This window comes from Polyodon spathula, chromosome 5 (genome assembly GCF_017654505.1).
Source record: "Polyodon spathula isolate WHYD16114869_AA chromosome 5, ASM1765450v1, whole genome shotgun sequence".
Classification (NCBI taxonomy): Eukaryota; Metazoa; Chordata; class Actinopteri; order Acipenseriformes; family Polyodontidae; genus Polyodon; species Polyodon spathula.
Window position 1 is genome coordinate 66,071,081 of NC_054538.1, and position 12,996 is coordinate 66,084,076.

At 36.9% G+C, this 12,996-nt stretch overlaps 1 protein-coding gene across 4 annotated transcripts in view; it reads left to right on the forward strand.

Annotated features, from left to right (window-relative positions):
- Positions 1–12,996, forward strand: part of LOC121316186 (low density lipoprotein receptor adapter protein 1-like) — a 39,280-nt gene that overhangs the window by 16,454 nt on the left and 9,830 nt on the right. For 2 of the 4 annotated variants that reach the window (XM_041251064.1, XM_041251066.1), the window contains exons 2-7: positions 4,601–4,743; positions 6,035–6,147; positions 10,005–10,119; positions 10,404–10,476; positions 12,084–12,164; positions 12,287–12,367. In XM_041251064.1, the coding sequence (XP_041106998.1) occupies positions 4,601–4,743; positions 6,035–6,147; positions 10,005–10,119; positions 10,404–10,476; positions 12,084–12,164; positions 12,287–12,367 (606 nt within the window). Of the gene's footprint in view, positions 1–4,600; positions 4,744–6,034; positions 6,148–10,004; positions 10,120–10,403; positions 10,477–12,083; positions 12,165–12,286; positions 12,372–12,996 lie in introns of all 4 variants that reach the window. The other 2 variants (XM_041251068.1, XM_041251067.1) reach the window with 2 other exon arrangements.

Genomic DNA, 12,996 nt, shown 5'->3' on the forward strand with positions numbered 1-12,996 from the left:
TCTTCCACAGTAGCTATTTTCATTTTTAACAAAGTCAAAGGTACCATACAAGGTTCAAGAAATTTCTGCTTCCAAGCCTTACTTTTAGGTACCGCACTTCTATGGCCATTTCACCTGGAGAGTGAAATTGTCCCCAACCTTTAATACTTTCCTTGGTGTCAAAGCATGCCGTCGGCTGCAAAGCGTGTTTGTCAATATAGGAAGCAGGTGGTTGGTTAAAACGACCTGCAGTATGCAAAAACAGGTAAAATATTGAATTATTTCATAATGTATAGCCACTTTAAGTTGCTTATTATATATGCTAATTTAAAAAAAAAAAGTTTTTGAACTCAATAGTAGAATTGAAGAAACATAAACAGACATGCTTTCGATTCAATGAATGAACATGTGTGGCTTCATGTGTTCAAACAACACAGCCAAACTAGGGGAAAGAGAGAATACTTTCCCGTGGAAATCAGATACTCTGTCACCCTGCGGAAATTTCACTACTGATATTGATTATTCATTTGATCACAATTGCTTTCCTAGCAACATTTAAAATAGCATTAAACTAACAGTGCTGACAATCCTGATAAATGTGTAATCACATTTCATTTTCAGCTGTTTTGCTTGAAATAATGGAAGCAGCTGATTGCTGTAATTTCTGTGGATACAAATCAAGCTTTGTAACACAGAATATGCAAAATATATTCTCAGTATGGATGTCCCTTGTGTTAAAATTATGTAATTCTGCAATTAGAATCAGATGTCACCCCTCAAAAGCTATTCATGAAATTCATAGCTTTTAGCTAACGTCAGCCATGTTTTAATCAGATACTTAAAATTGATTTAAATTAGAAAATTTTCAGTCTCCTTCCTCAGATATTCCAGTTGGTAACAGCAAATTATGCAAATGTTTTAGATGTTGCATGCAATACTGGTGCAACCCACTGTTGATAAATGGTGGTTTGTGAATATTTCATATCAAACCCATTATTATCATGCATAATGTAAACCAATATTCTAGTAATTCTCTCAGAGATGACCTTCATTACAAAACCAAACAACACTGTCAACGTACTGTCTCCCTCTTTGTAGCGGGTTATGGCTCCCTGTTTTCCTGTTCCCAGTTAATATATTCTTTTAAAGCACTAATCTTGCTTCTCAGAATTTAACACACAAGCTTCTGTACTTTTGTAATTCATCCTCTTGGGAATATATCCACTTTTTTGAACTTTTTAGCATCTAGATGAACTATCTGATATTTCTTCTAATAACAATTCATCAATTCCTTCAATTCTTAATTTTGCTTTCCTGCAGGAAAGATTTGCATTGCCAGAGAAATACAGGCTGTGTTTGTCCTTGCTGTCTCTTATTCTACTCCATGAAAACTTTATGAAAATTTGTTCCAAAGTCAATCATATCATTGAATCTAATTACCTGCAACACGAGGATTAGCATCTTGCATGATGTGTAGAATCATAATGATGTGAAACTTGGACATGTGCCAATCAGGGTCAGTGAAACCAGCCGTAACTGTTGTATTTTTAGACACTATTATTGGGGGGGAATTGGCTGGCAGCTTACATTTTTCATTTGGTCCTTGTGGGAATGAATGCACTATTTTCTGCTGCCAGGCAGAATGGAAACTGATTTTAGTTTTAGTTTGACCATGTCCCACTTTCTACCCTGTATAGTGTCCTAGATTTTTATCCAAGATTTCTTTTGTAGTATAAGAAAAAAAAGTAAGACTTGTGACCTTTTAAGTATTAGGTGTCTAACATTCCACAGAATAATACCTGCCAAGATATAGCCCATTAATTCCATGTCATTTTCTCTACTATCTAGCAGCAGTATGAGATTTGACAACAACACTCAATCAGATGCTTATTTGCACCTTAGAGGGTTTAATTGTACTATATAACAGATAACATTGCAATACAACATTCTTGCTCACCCTTGTTAATGAACTAACAAAGGTATTTACATTCATAGTAATATTGAAGTATTTCTGTTGCTGTTATTTCTGTAATAGGTATTAAAACATTTTGACAGTTTCTGTATTTTCATATTTTTGTTCACATGCTCTGGGTCATTAATCAACTGGACAGTGAAGCCAAGCACACACAGTACAGTACACCCTCGCTATAGCGCCCTTCATTATCTTCAGCTGTAGGAACGAACCTGGTACCTGGACCATAATAAAAAGAGATAATATAAACACACGCTGTCAACATCCCCGTGTGTACTCACGCTATGCCACTATCAGTGAAGTCAACTATTTTGTCTTTAAAAAGCGCATGCTGTGTAACTATGCCTCCGAAACGAAAATCATTTGATGTTGCTCAAAGCTGGAAACTATATTAATCGTTTGAAAAAAGTAGTAACGCAGGCATGCTGCTCTGACGTGAATATAGGTTGTCAAAATCGGCAAAACAAAATCGATTAAAGAAAAATAAATAAATAAATTGAGGATCTGATGAACTTTTCATGTCGGATTGATTTGGAATAAAAACGCAGTTAGATATTCTTGCGCGTTGGATTAAGATTTTGGTGCAGTCTGAAACGATTCATGTCAGATTGATTTTCAATAAAAGTTCAGCTTCAATTCAGGATTTGTGCTTTCTGTACTGTGTTTTAATTCCTTAACGCAAAAGCAGAATACTGCATACAGGAGACAAACAGGTACGTGTAATTCTAGTTGTATTTACAATCTCATCTCATTAATTTACTCCAAAAGTTTATCCTTCATTTCGATTGTTCTTTCGTTGTAATGAACTCCTCGATATAACGAACAAAAGACTTAGACCCGAGCAGGTTCGTTATAGCGAGGGTGTACTGTATTGTATTCACTGTAGTTTCAGAGGTCTGTAACAATACAGAGAAATGTAGAGAGGGAGTTCTGCATGTGTTTGCCAAGCAGTAGTCTTTTTAAACCACTCTGTTCATGGATGAGGGTGCATGAGAGGAACACTATCCCTCTAGAACTGCTAGCTGCAGTACTATTAAGCCACAAGGTGCCACAAATGACTGCTCTGCACAATGCTTTGTGAGAAAAGAGTTCATAATTACTGTCCTCAACAAAATGTACAGTTTTAACAGTGTCTGCCTCTTTCTTGAATAAAAAAATATCAACCACTCTGTGACTAAAATAACATTAGTACAGTCGGATATCTGTTGTAATTGCACAAATCCAAGCTTCAATCAATAGAAACAGAAACAAGATGCATGTAAGTTTTTTTTTTTTTTTTTTAATTCTTTAATATTGTACAATTCGGTGTGTTAAATACATGTTGTACATTTATTATATACATTGAGCACATTATACTTTGGTCTTAGCAACGCTAACCAATCAAGGTCCTGGAGAGCCAATTGAAATTATATAATTAATTATTTCAGGGTCTGGATGGAGGGTTAATTGATTCAATTAATTAAGAAAGAAATTTAGAACAGGATTGGAACAAAGACCAGGAGTGGAAGAGACAACTTTGGACAACCTTGGGTTATAGTATCTTCTATACTGTATTGAGGTGTTTTTGATATGCTTGTATACAAGAGATGGCTTTATAAAAATATGAAGCTAATTCAATGTGTTACATATATGGTGAATATTCTAAAATATACAAAAGTCATCTGACAAACGGATGACTTATGGGCTTACTAAACTTACAGAATTACTTAATTTAGTTATATTTGAAGAGAGAAGATTATTTGCCATATAGAGTAAAACACACTCAAAGGATTTATTTATTTGGCACCGTGCTGTTTTTCTTAACATTTTTATCCCCATTTTTTATCACACTTTTTTTTATCATTCTGAGTGCCAGCACCACTTCCAAAAGCCTTTTACCATCTCACAAGAGGTGAAAGACTCTCTCTTCCTTCTCTCCTCTGTCCATTACTGATGTCTCCAGCCTACTGTTGAAATCATCTACTGCCACGTGCCCCTTGGACAACCTGGCCAACAAATCTCACCCATCTCTGTGCTTCTGATCTTGCTTCAACCTGTCCCTGGATTCAGGCCTGGTTCCTGCTGCCCTCAAGACTGCCTGAGTAGTGCCATTGCTCAAAAAACCCTCTTATCTATCTTCTGTCCCATATCCAATCTTCCTTTTCTCTCCAAAACTCTTGAAAGGGCTGTAGCCAGCCAGCTGATGAAACATCTCACAAATAACAATCTGCTTGAATCTCTGCAGTCTGGCTTCTGACCGCATTACAGTATTGAAACTGCTCTGCTCCGGATTGTAAATTATCTTCTGCTTAATGCTAATGCTGCTGCTCCCTCTGTCCTTGTCCTCCTTGACTGTTGCTTTTGGTACCATAGACCCCGTTCACACTTACTGGGCCGTCTCTGGATTTTAGTTAATTCATGTATTTTAAATAATTCAGCAGGAGAATCAGAGGGAGATGAACTGTGCAGTTTTCATAAGTAGGAGACAAAAGCAGAATGACAATTTAAAACTATATCTTTTTTAATATTACAGTTTTCAGAACAGCTTAGGAAGTGGTCAGACATTTTGAGAGTTTATACATGATTATGTATCAGCATTTATTTTAAGAAGCTCTTTACTTCCAGCAGTGATGACTTTTGTCCTTTTAAATAAGGATTTCTATATTGCAGAGCTGCCAGAGAATTGGACAGACACAAAAGAGACACTGATGGAGGGGATGGTGTTTAGTGTCAAATACCTGGGAATGACCCTGGTGGAGCAGCCCAAAGGAGAGGAGATGGCATCGGCTGCCATCAGGAGGATAGTTTCCACGGTGAGTGTCTTCACCGCTATATTAGCAGCAAATATGTTCACATTTCACAGGTTTAGGCAACTACCACGGCCGCGGGACACATAACAACACACATCTAACTAAAATACAAATTAAAATAACTCCCTCTCTATAATACACATTTAGTGAAACACAAATGTAACTTTCATGTGGGTTAACCAGATGTAAAGCACTATGTAATCAACAATAGATTTTTTACAACACAAAAAAAGGTAACATTCCCACTCGTGGGTCATTATAATTAGCAGTTTTTAAACTATAAATAACCTGGCTAAATGGCGGTTGTGAGTTCATAGGAGAGAATAAAGTCAGAACAAATACAAACATTGCTAGGAGGATTGTTGTGCAATATTTTTAATACCAACAAATGCATTCTTGGGTTTCAGTGCAGAAGGTCTATTTCATGAACTAAGCTGTGAATGGGAATCTCTTGCAATGAATAACCCCCCTTTTTCCCAGCTGGAGCCCTGACTTCAGATTAATTTGATCAAGCCAGTGAATTGAATTAAATTAAATTAATGTTTTATTTTGTGGTTTCCATGGAACCAGTGCTAAATTGGAGGAACTGTATTGGTAGCTGTGTTTGTTGTGTTTCACTTTAAGATAATTTTTTCATGCATGTAACCTATAACAGGGGTGTTAGGTGGATTCCCAGATTTGTATTATAGTGTACAACAGAATAGACAAAATAAACAGAATATTTGTGATTATTCAGGTCTCCCGTTTCCACCTATAACAATTAAATAAAATCAGGTTGAAACTAAATATTACATCTTATTAATTAAAAATGGTATCCTATTCTGTTCCTAATTAAAGTTTACACTGAACACAAAGTACGATGTACACGAAGGAACCTGTCAGTCTGTCTATGTGATCACAGAGCTCTATAATTGCATGATATTTATACTATAGCTCTAGTTTTGTATTTTGGAAGAGGGATACATATCACAGAAAACAGATGGAAATGGTTCTTTATGACACAAAATCTGTGTGTAAACAAATAACATGCTGTTATAGAAGGGTCTGTTTATGAGCTGCTGATAAATATTGGAACATGGTAGGTACTGTAATTACAGCAATCATTGAAAAAAATAGAGAATACAATAGAGAATGTATTTGGGCTTTTTTTGTTATGCAAGTTTTATTTTAAATAGTTGCAACCCACACAAGAGACCAAGGCGTGAGAGAAAACATACATTTTATCTTGGATTTCTTTGTGTTAGTTAACCACAATTTGTTTTTCACAGAGAAGACTTGCTTTTGTATTTACCAGGCTAGAGCCAGCGCAAAGAAGTTTCAGAATGTTACCCTCAAAGTTTCACCGAAGGGAATAACCCTAACTGACACAGAAACAAATGAACTTACTGAAAACGTCTCTATATACAGGTGGGTAAAGCAATACAAAATGATACACTCTCTTGTAAGGTTCAATTTGTTCTTAAAGTAATCAATCAAGTCTTCTTCAGATAAAGTCAATCAAAAATAGTTTATTTAGGCGTCAAAATGCAAACAGGAACATTGCAAATCAAATGCTCTACATTAGTGATCTCACTCACAGGCCTCAGTTGATAGTGTTCTTAGCTGCCATCAGTGTAGATGATTCTGAACTGAGCTTAGTTTTCATGACATCAGAGATGTTGGCTTTTTTCTGAGCCGGCATGGCACAGAAGTGTTCATTCCTGAGCTGGCATCCGTGTAGATGTTTCTGAGCTGAGCTGAGCGCGTGTTTATCAGAAAAAGCCTACATGTTCCAATTGTATAGTGTGTTATTATGCATTCTGTCTCCCTTACCTAAGTTATAGCATGTCACTTTTAACAAAAGTAAATAGTTTTAGGACCAGTTTTAATTGGTTTGATTATGGTTTGTATATAGGCTCAAAATAGCTTTCTAAGCAGAAACAACTTATGCGAAAACAAAAAATGGTATCATCCGTCCAAGGCAAGGACAATATATAGATAAGAGTTTCAAAATCCTCACACTTTTTAATTGTCTTTAACCAGACTGAATTGTCTGTATTGTTATTCCACTTGTGCCTCTCCGTGTTTGTGGACCTTGGTACACATGTATTGCAATCTACAGTATAAAAAATTACCAGAGAGTAGGTGCAGCGCATATGACTAATGCAAAATGTCAGCTCTCAAGCTAGAAGGACCTGGTAACTAAATCTGGTGGCTCTTATCTTTTTTAGTGTGTGAAATATTTTCTGGTTAGACTACACACACATCTTTTTTACGGGAATTTGTTAAGTATTTAAAGGAATGCCTGCTACAGTCTTCCTAATTGGGATACGTGTAAACAGAGATTGCTTTTCAGAGCAAGACAGGTCATGTAGCAAACAGAGATTGCTTTTCAGAGCAAGACAGGTCATGTAGCACAGTGCAGTGAGCACGCTGTGCGTAAATTGTGTAAACCACGTTGAACTCTTGAAGGAGGAGGAGTCTCCTGTGGTTTCTCAGGCTGCTGTTGCAAAGAAAGTTGGCGAGTCAACATTGCAGGTTCCTTGCCTTGTGATGATATATGATTTCATTCTTTTTCATTTCATGTAGAAATAAAAAACAGCAATTTAATTTTGGTTAGAAATAAAAACAAAAACAAAACATTGACTCATGTTTTATATATTCGGGATATTGTTCCTTCTGCTGAGATGGCCCGATAAAGCGGTGCTGACTGTACTATGTACTACTGTCTTAAAGGTGATAAATTGAAGCCACTGACTGATTAATCTCACTTAAATTAAACATGTAGTTGAAACCATCAATGCACATGTCAAATTGTCATGTTTTTCACCATGATTCTCTGCCTACCCCTCTGCACCAATTACATAAAATATTAATGACAATTAAACAACATTCCTCGAGCCACCTTCCAGTCCTTGTGGAGCCTATGACAGGTTATTTCAAGGCTGACATCAGGGCAAACCCAATATTAAGAATATCTTTGTTCTTTATTGCAAAGCGCTCTTATGGAATGTTGGTCATTTATTTGTCTTTTATTTTTTTGGTTTCTGTGTAGTGATAGATCTGGGTTTAGTTTTTTTTCTTTCGCTTTTTTTTTTTTTTTTTGGTGGCCAATGAGGCAGGCTGCACATGCAGTTCTTCAACACAGCCTACATACGGATTGTAAGTCCAGTTTAAGAAACCTGCACGATTATCAGTAGTCACGCAAGGCCAAACTGGAATGCTGACAGAAACATTTAAATATACCTTCCCATATTTTAATATTATCTTTGAGGAAGAATTTCTCTCCCTCAAAGTAATCTGCATGTAAATGTAAACACAAATTGCCCAAAAGGTTCTACCAGAAAAAGCTTGGCAAAAAATTGAGACTATATTTATTTTTGCATCGACACCAAGCCAATGACAAAATCAAGAAAACACCTTTTTTTGGGTTGTCAATACAATTCAGTATATTTTATTTAACAAGTGTTGCCAGGACAAATTACAGTTGGATTTATCAGGACATTTTACAGCTAAGGTAAATCCGTTTAGAGCTGGGATTTCATTATCCTGGGAGATTCCACAGTGTTGTATACAGCTCTAATACAATCCGGGGGTCTTCAGGTGGGATTTCGGTTGATCAAATTGACCCCCTTGTTCATTATTTTTCACTACACCCTACCGGTATTGAATGATTTTGTAAGGGTCCTCATATTGCACAATATAATGCACATGTCTATGCTCAAAGTCATGCCTTTGATTTATGGAGGAACCTCCTTAACACTATAAAGAAGAATGATTGTACTTTTCTAAATTCTTCAGGTCTGGAAAAGGTCACAGAAGTTTCTTGGGAACAGCCAGCTTGAATAACGTTATTAGTAGCTTCAATAAAGAGTAACAGTTTTAAATCGTGCTAGTTCATCCTTCTTCAATTTAGTAAATGCTCAGCTAAAGGAATATTAGAATTCTAAAGCAGAAATGGCATAATAGTGAAGAATGTCAATTTTGTTTTGCAGTGCTTAAAGATGTACAAAATGAGAACAGAAGCCCTTTATTAATGCTTTGTTCTGTTTCTCTAAGGGTAAAAAGCCAGCAATTTCAGTTTCAAGGATCTGTTTTGTGATGTATTGATCCACTGTTGAGCTGTGGAATAGCTGACACCATGTAAACAAAAAAAAAAAAAACATTACTTCAAAAAGTCTTTTGTCCCAGACAAATATCGAAAGGTGAAGGGTCACCTTTCTTGTGTAAAAGAAAAGCTACTGGAAAAAGCCCATGAATTTATTTCAGACCCAAAGCTTCCCGGTTTTTACTTGTGTAGTCTGTGTTTTAGGGATGTACAATACCCAATTGTTTTTTATCAACATTTCAAAAACAAGCGGCCAAGTAAACCCAACTATTACCCAACAAGTACCCAAGTAAACCCAACTGGAGAATACATTTCCTTTTATTAAAAGTACAATTATATTACGCATGAGACTTCAATTGTTTTTGAAATGTTTTGTCATATCATTATGTATTTCCCAAGTATTAATAAATCTGCTTCCACTGACTGCACCTCAGCACTTTCAACACCTCCTCACTTAAAATCTCCTCTGACCTAAAGCGTTATGGCCGGCTGACACTTTATTGTTTACAAATTATAAAAACCAAATTGATGATAGAGCCTACATTTTAACACCTGGGTTTTGGTATCTTCTGATAAAGAAGAGGGAGACTCCATGCTTGCTTTGCACAATTTGAAACTGTGAGTGGTTACTACACCAATTCAACTTTATTTTCTAAAACTGCCAAAAAGTCTTCTAACATTGTTTACATTTTTTCTCCAAAATGTCCACCTTTTAAAAAAGTGCAAAAGATTATAATACACAATATCGCTTGAAACCTGTTAAAGAGAGGTGCTTGTCCTATGAGAACTTCTCTTTTGATCTAGTACTTGCATACTTCAGGGTGGTGGGTATAGTATTCTGTAGTATTTTTATGACATGTCTATAATTTTCTGAATTACTTTCAATGAGATTAAAGTAGCAATTTGCTGATGAAAGTTGCTGTAGTTACTATAGAATGTTGCAGTAAATGGTAGGATTTTTCTGTGGTTAAGGGGCAACTTTTTGTATGAATCTTTCATATGTAGAACTACACGTCAGTATCACTGGTCAGCTGTGCTACACACTCATAATGTAGTCTGAATCATCTAGATCCATCATAGTACAGTAAGAACTAGGGACACCATTACATTGAAAAAAAAGGATGATTAGCATGTGCACGGATAATAGTATCTAATGAAGAGTCTTTTTTTTTCGTAGAATTTCGTATTGCACTACAGACAAAGCTCAGGACAAGGTGTTTGCCTATGTTGCCCAGAGTCAGTATAATGAGACATTGGAATGTCATGCCTTTCTTTGTCCCAAAAAGAAGACTGTAAGTATTAACAGCTTTAAAACTTAAAATCTCAATGTATTACTCTGACTGAACCGTTACAAGACGGTCACAGTGTCTATAAAGAATAACTGGTCTGTTAAGAACAACAAGTGAATATGTAATTGTTGGCATTTGCACTGAGAAAATAATAAATAACCATTGAGTGTAACTGGCTTTGCTGAAACATATAATACACAATATTACAATATACAGTAATGCGATTTAAAGCTGTAAGTCTAATGTTACGTCTCTGATATACTCAAATCTTTGTTGTTTTTCCATAGGCCCAGGCTGTTACACTGACTGTTGCTCAGGCCTTCAAAGTTGCACTGGATCTCTGGGAGACAGCACAAGAAGGTGGGGCAGTCAGTTATAGTATTGTTATACAATAAGCACCAGGTGATCCTCAGGATGTGAGTACTAAGGGTGTGCTATTACTCACACTCATGCTCAGAATTGCTTTTAATTAGTCAGCAGGTATTCAATAAATCCATTTAACGTCTTCATTTCAAGAAAAGCTGTCCTTCACTAATGTTTACAATTGATTACCTGTCAAGGGCATTGCGTGTTTTAAAAGCCAATTAGAAAATATTGGAATAAATGCATGCATATCTGGGTACTGCATAGGCAGGTCTAGTTGGAGACAGCAGCGTAATGATAGGTGTGGCACCAACAACATCCTGTGCCTGTATGAATTCCACTGACATGATTAGTGTCTAGTATGGCATCCACATGTTTGATGTGCTGTCCGTTTGTTGGGTGGGGGTGGGGAGCTGCATGCAGGGCAACATGAAGAGAAGGGGATATGTATGGGCGATCGTGAGTCACACATGCATGACATGAACACTACCAACATTACTGTAATATGGATCTATCTGAGATGTCCTAGCATAACAGTCTGTTGTGTGGATTTGCAGATGTTCAATGGCATAACACAGTCTTTTGCAGGGGGGTGTTGGGCTAGCACTCGCATTACTAGTAACATGGAGAGTAGGGGGTGGAGGGCTGGGGGGTGTGTGCTTCAAAAACAGGACACCCATTACACAAGTGATATCAGCACCAGCAAAATGGAGGTGTATGAAATCCACTGTTTATGAAACTGTTTACATGGGCTAGTGTCATGTCAGTTTGAGAGGGCTGCACAATGACACACATAACACAGTGAAACAAAATACAGAGATGTTTAATGGGATGGATGGCCTCACTGTCACAGTTGGGCTGTACACATTGTGCTGTCATACCAGTATGTTCTGTGTTCACCATTTCTCCAGTGTCTTAGGACTGTGTTGGCAGATAGCACACACGCACTTTGGGGTTGCAGTATAGGCAATGCCCCACCGTGTTGGGTGATGCAGGTGCGCGTCCCCCCCCAACATACTGGAATGGCAGCGGACGTCATACACCTTGTTGACAATGAGGGTGGATGTCCCTTGTGTTATCTGCAAATAGCTGTGTTGTTCTTCTTACCTGATGATGGCTGTCTGTAGTTGCTTGTCTTGACTTGCTTCTTCCACTGCTTGTAGGGGTGGGGATGCAGGGTTAAGGTTGAAAACCCTAACATTGCGTTTCCCTACTTTTTTTTGTTTCAAGACTAACACTAAGTTTTTTGCAAATATATATGTGTGTGTGTGTCCGTTATTGAGGTCAGTAAGGTGTCCGTTATGTAACATGACTGTGCCGACCCCTGTTCTGAATGTGCAGGTCACACCGGTGTGTAAAAAAGATGATGGCACCACCTAGTGGTTTTGAATGTAACTGTTTTTTTTTTTTTTTTTTTTTAATTATTATTCCTTTTTGCCAACTTGAACCACCCTCCAACAAGTACCGATACAAAAAATGTAATTGCTGGAGAGGGCATTTGTTGCACAATTTACCCCACTGAGAACAATTAATGCAATTATACAATTTGGTATTTATATTTCATGTCTAACAAATAATTTTATTGTATTTTATTTTTTTTACAGACAAAAGCAAGAAAGTGCAAACATGTTGTTCCTGCTCAGCAGTTGAATCTAATAGTGGAATGAAAAGCCACTGTGTTTCAGGTAAGACTATTTGCTGTCTTTTTTATCCTTCTGCCTGATTACATTTCTGTGAAAAAGTGATCTGATGTAACAAACCAAAAGTGAACAGGATCCAACTAGGATTTGTTCTTCTGTTGTCCCAGAATGGAAACCCCAGAACTTGACATTTGCACTACACAGGATTCCACTATGCAAGCAGCTGCTCAACAAGAAGGCCTCTGTCTGCAAGTACACTGGGTTACTATGTGCTTGTGTGCATTGGCATCCGTTCCAGACAGTACCTCAGAATATTACATTATTATTATATAAGTACTTAATGGTGTCGATTCAGTGTAAACCAAAGACGGATTAGTGGGGACTTCATTAAAGTTTATTTTTTAATCGTTCAGTTGACTTTAAACTCATCATAGAAACCAGGACCAGAGGGAACAGTTGGAAATTAAGTGAAGATAGATTCTGGACAGAGTATATAGTAGACTGTCTTTTTCACAGAGAGGGTGGTAAATGTGCATATGGAATGTGTTATCAAACCACATTGCTGATGCTGAATCATTCAGATCCTTTCAAACCTGACTAAACAACGTTTTGTGATCAGCTGGTAGGAGCCCTTATTTTTCCATGTTCTTTTTGTTTATTTTGATATTTGAACAGATGATCTCTTATTAGAAAGACAGTAGCAGTATTGAATTCTAAAAACCTTAAATGTTGTGCAATACATTATATCTGCTACAAAGTTAAAGAAAGCTTTCAGTCTGCATGCATCACTTTCAGGTAGTCGTTACTGTTTCATTTTCTTCAAGTCATAGTATCTCACTGTCAGCCAAGTGTGTCAGTAAGTGTCAGGGGAAGTAAC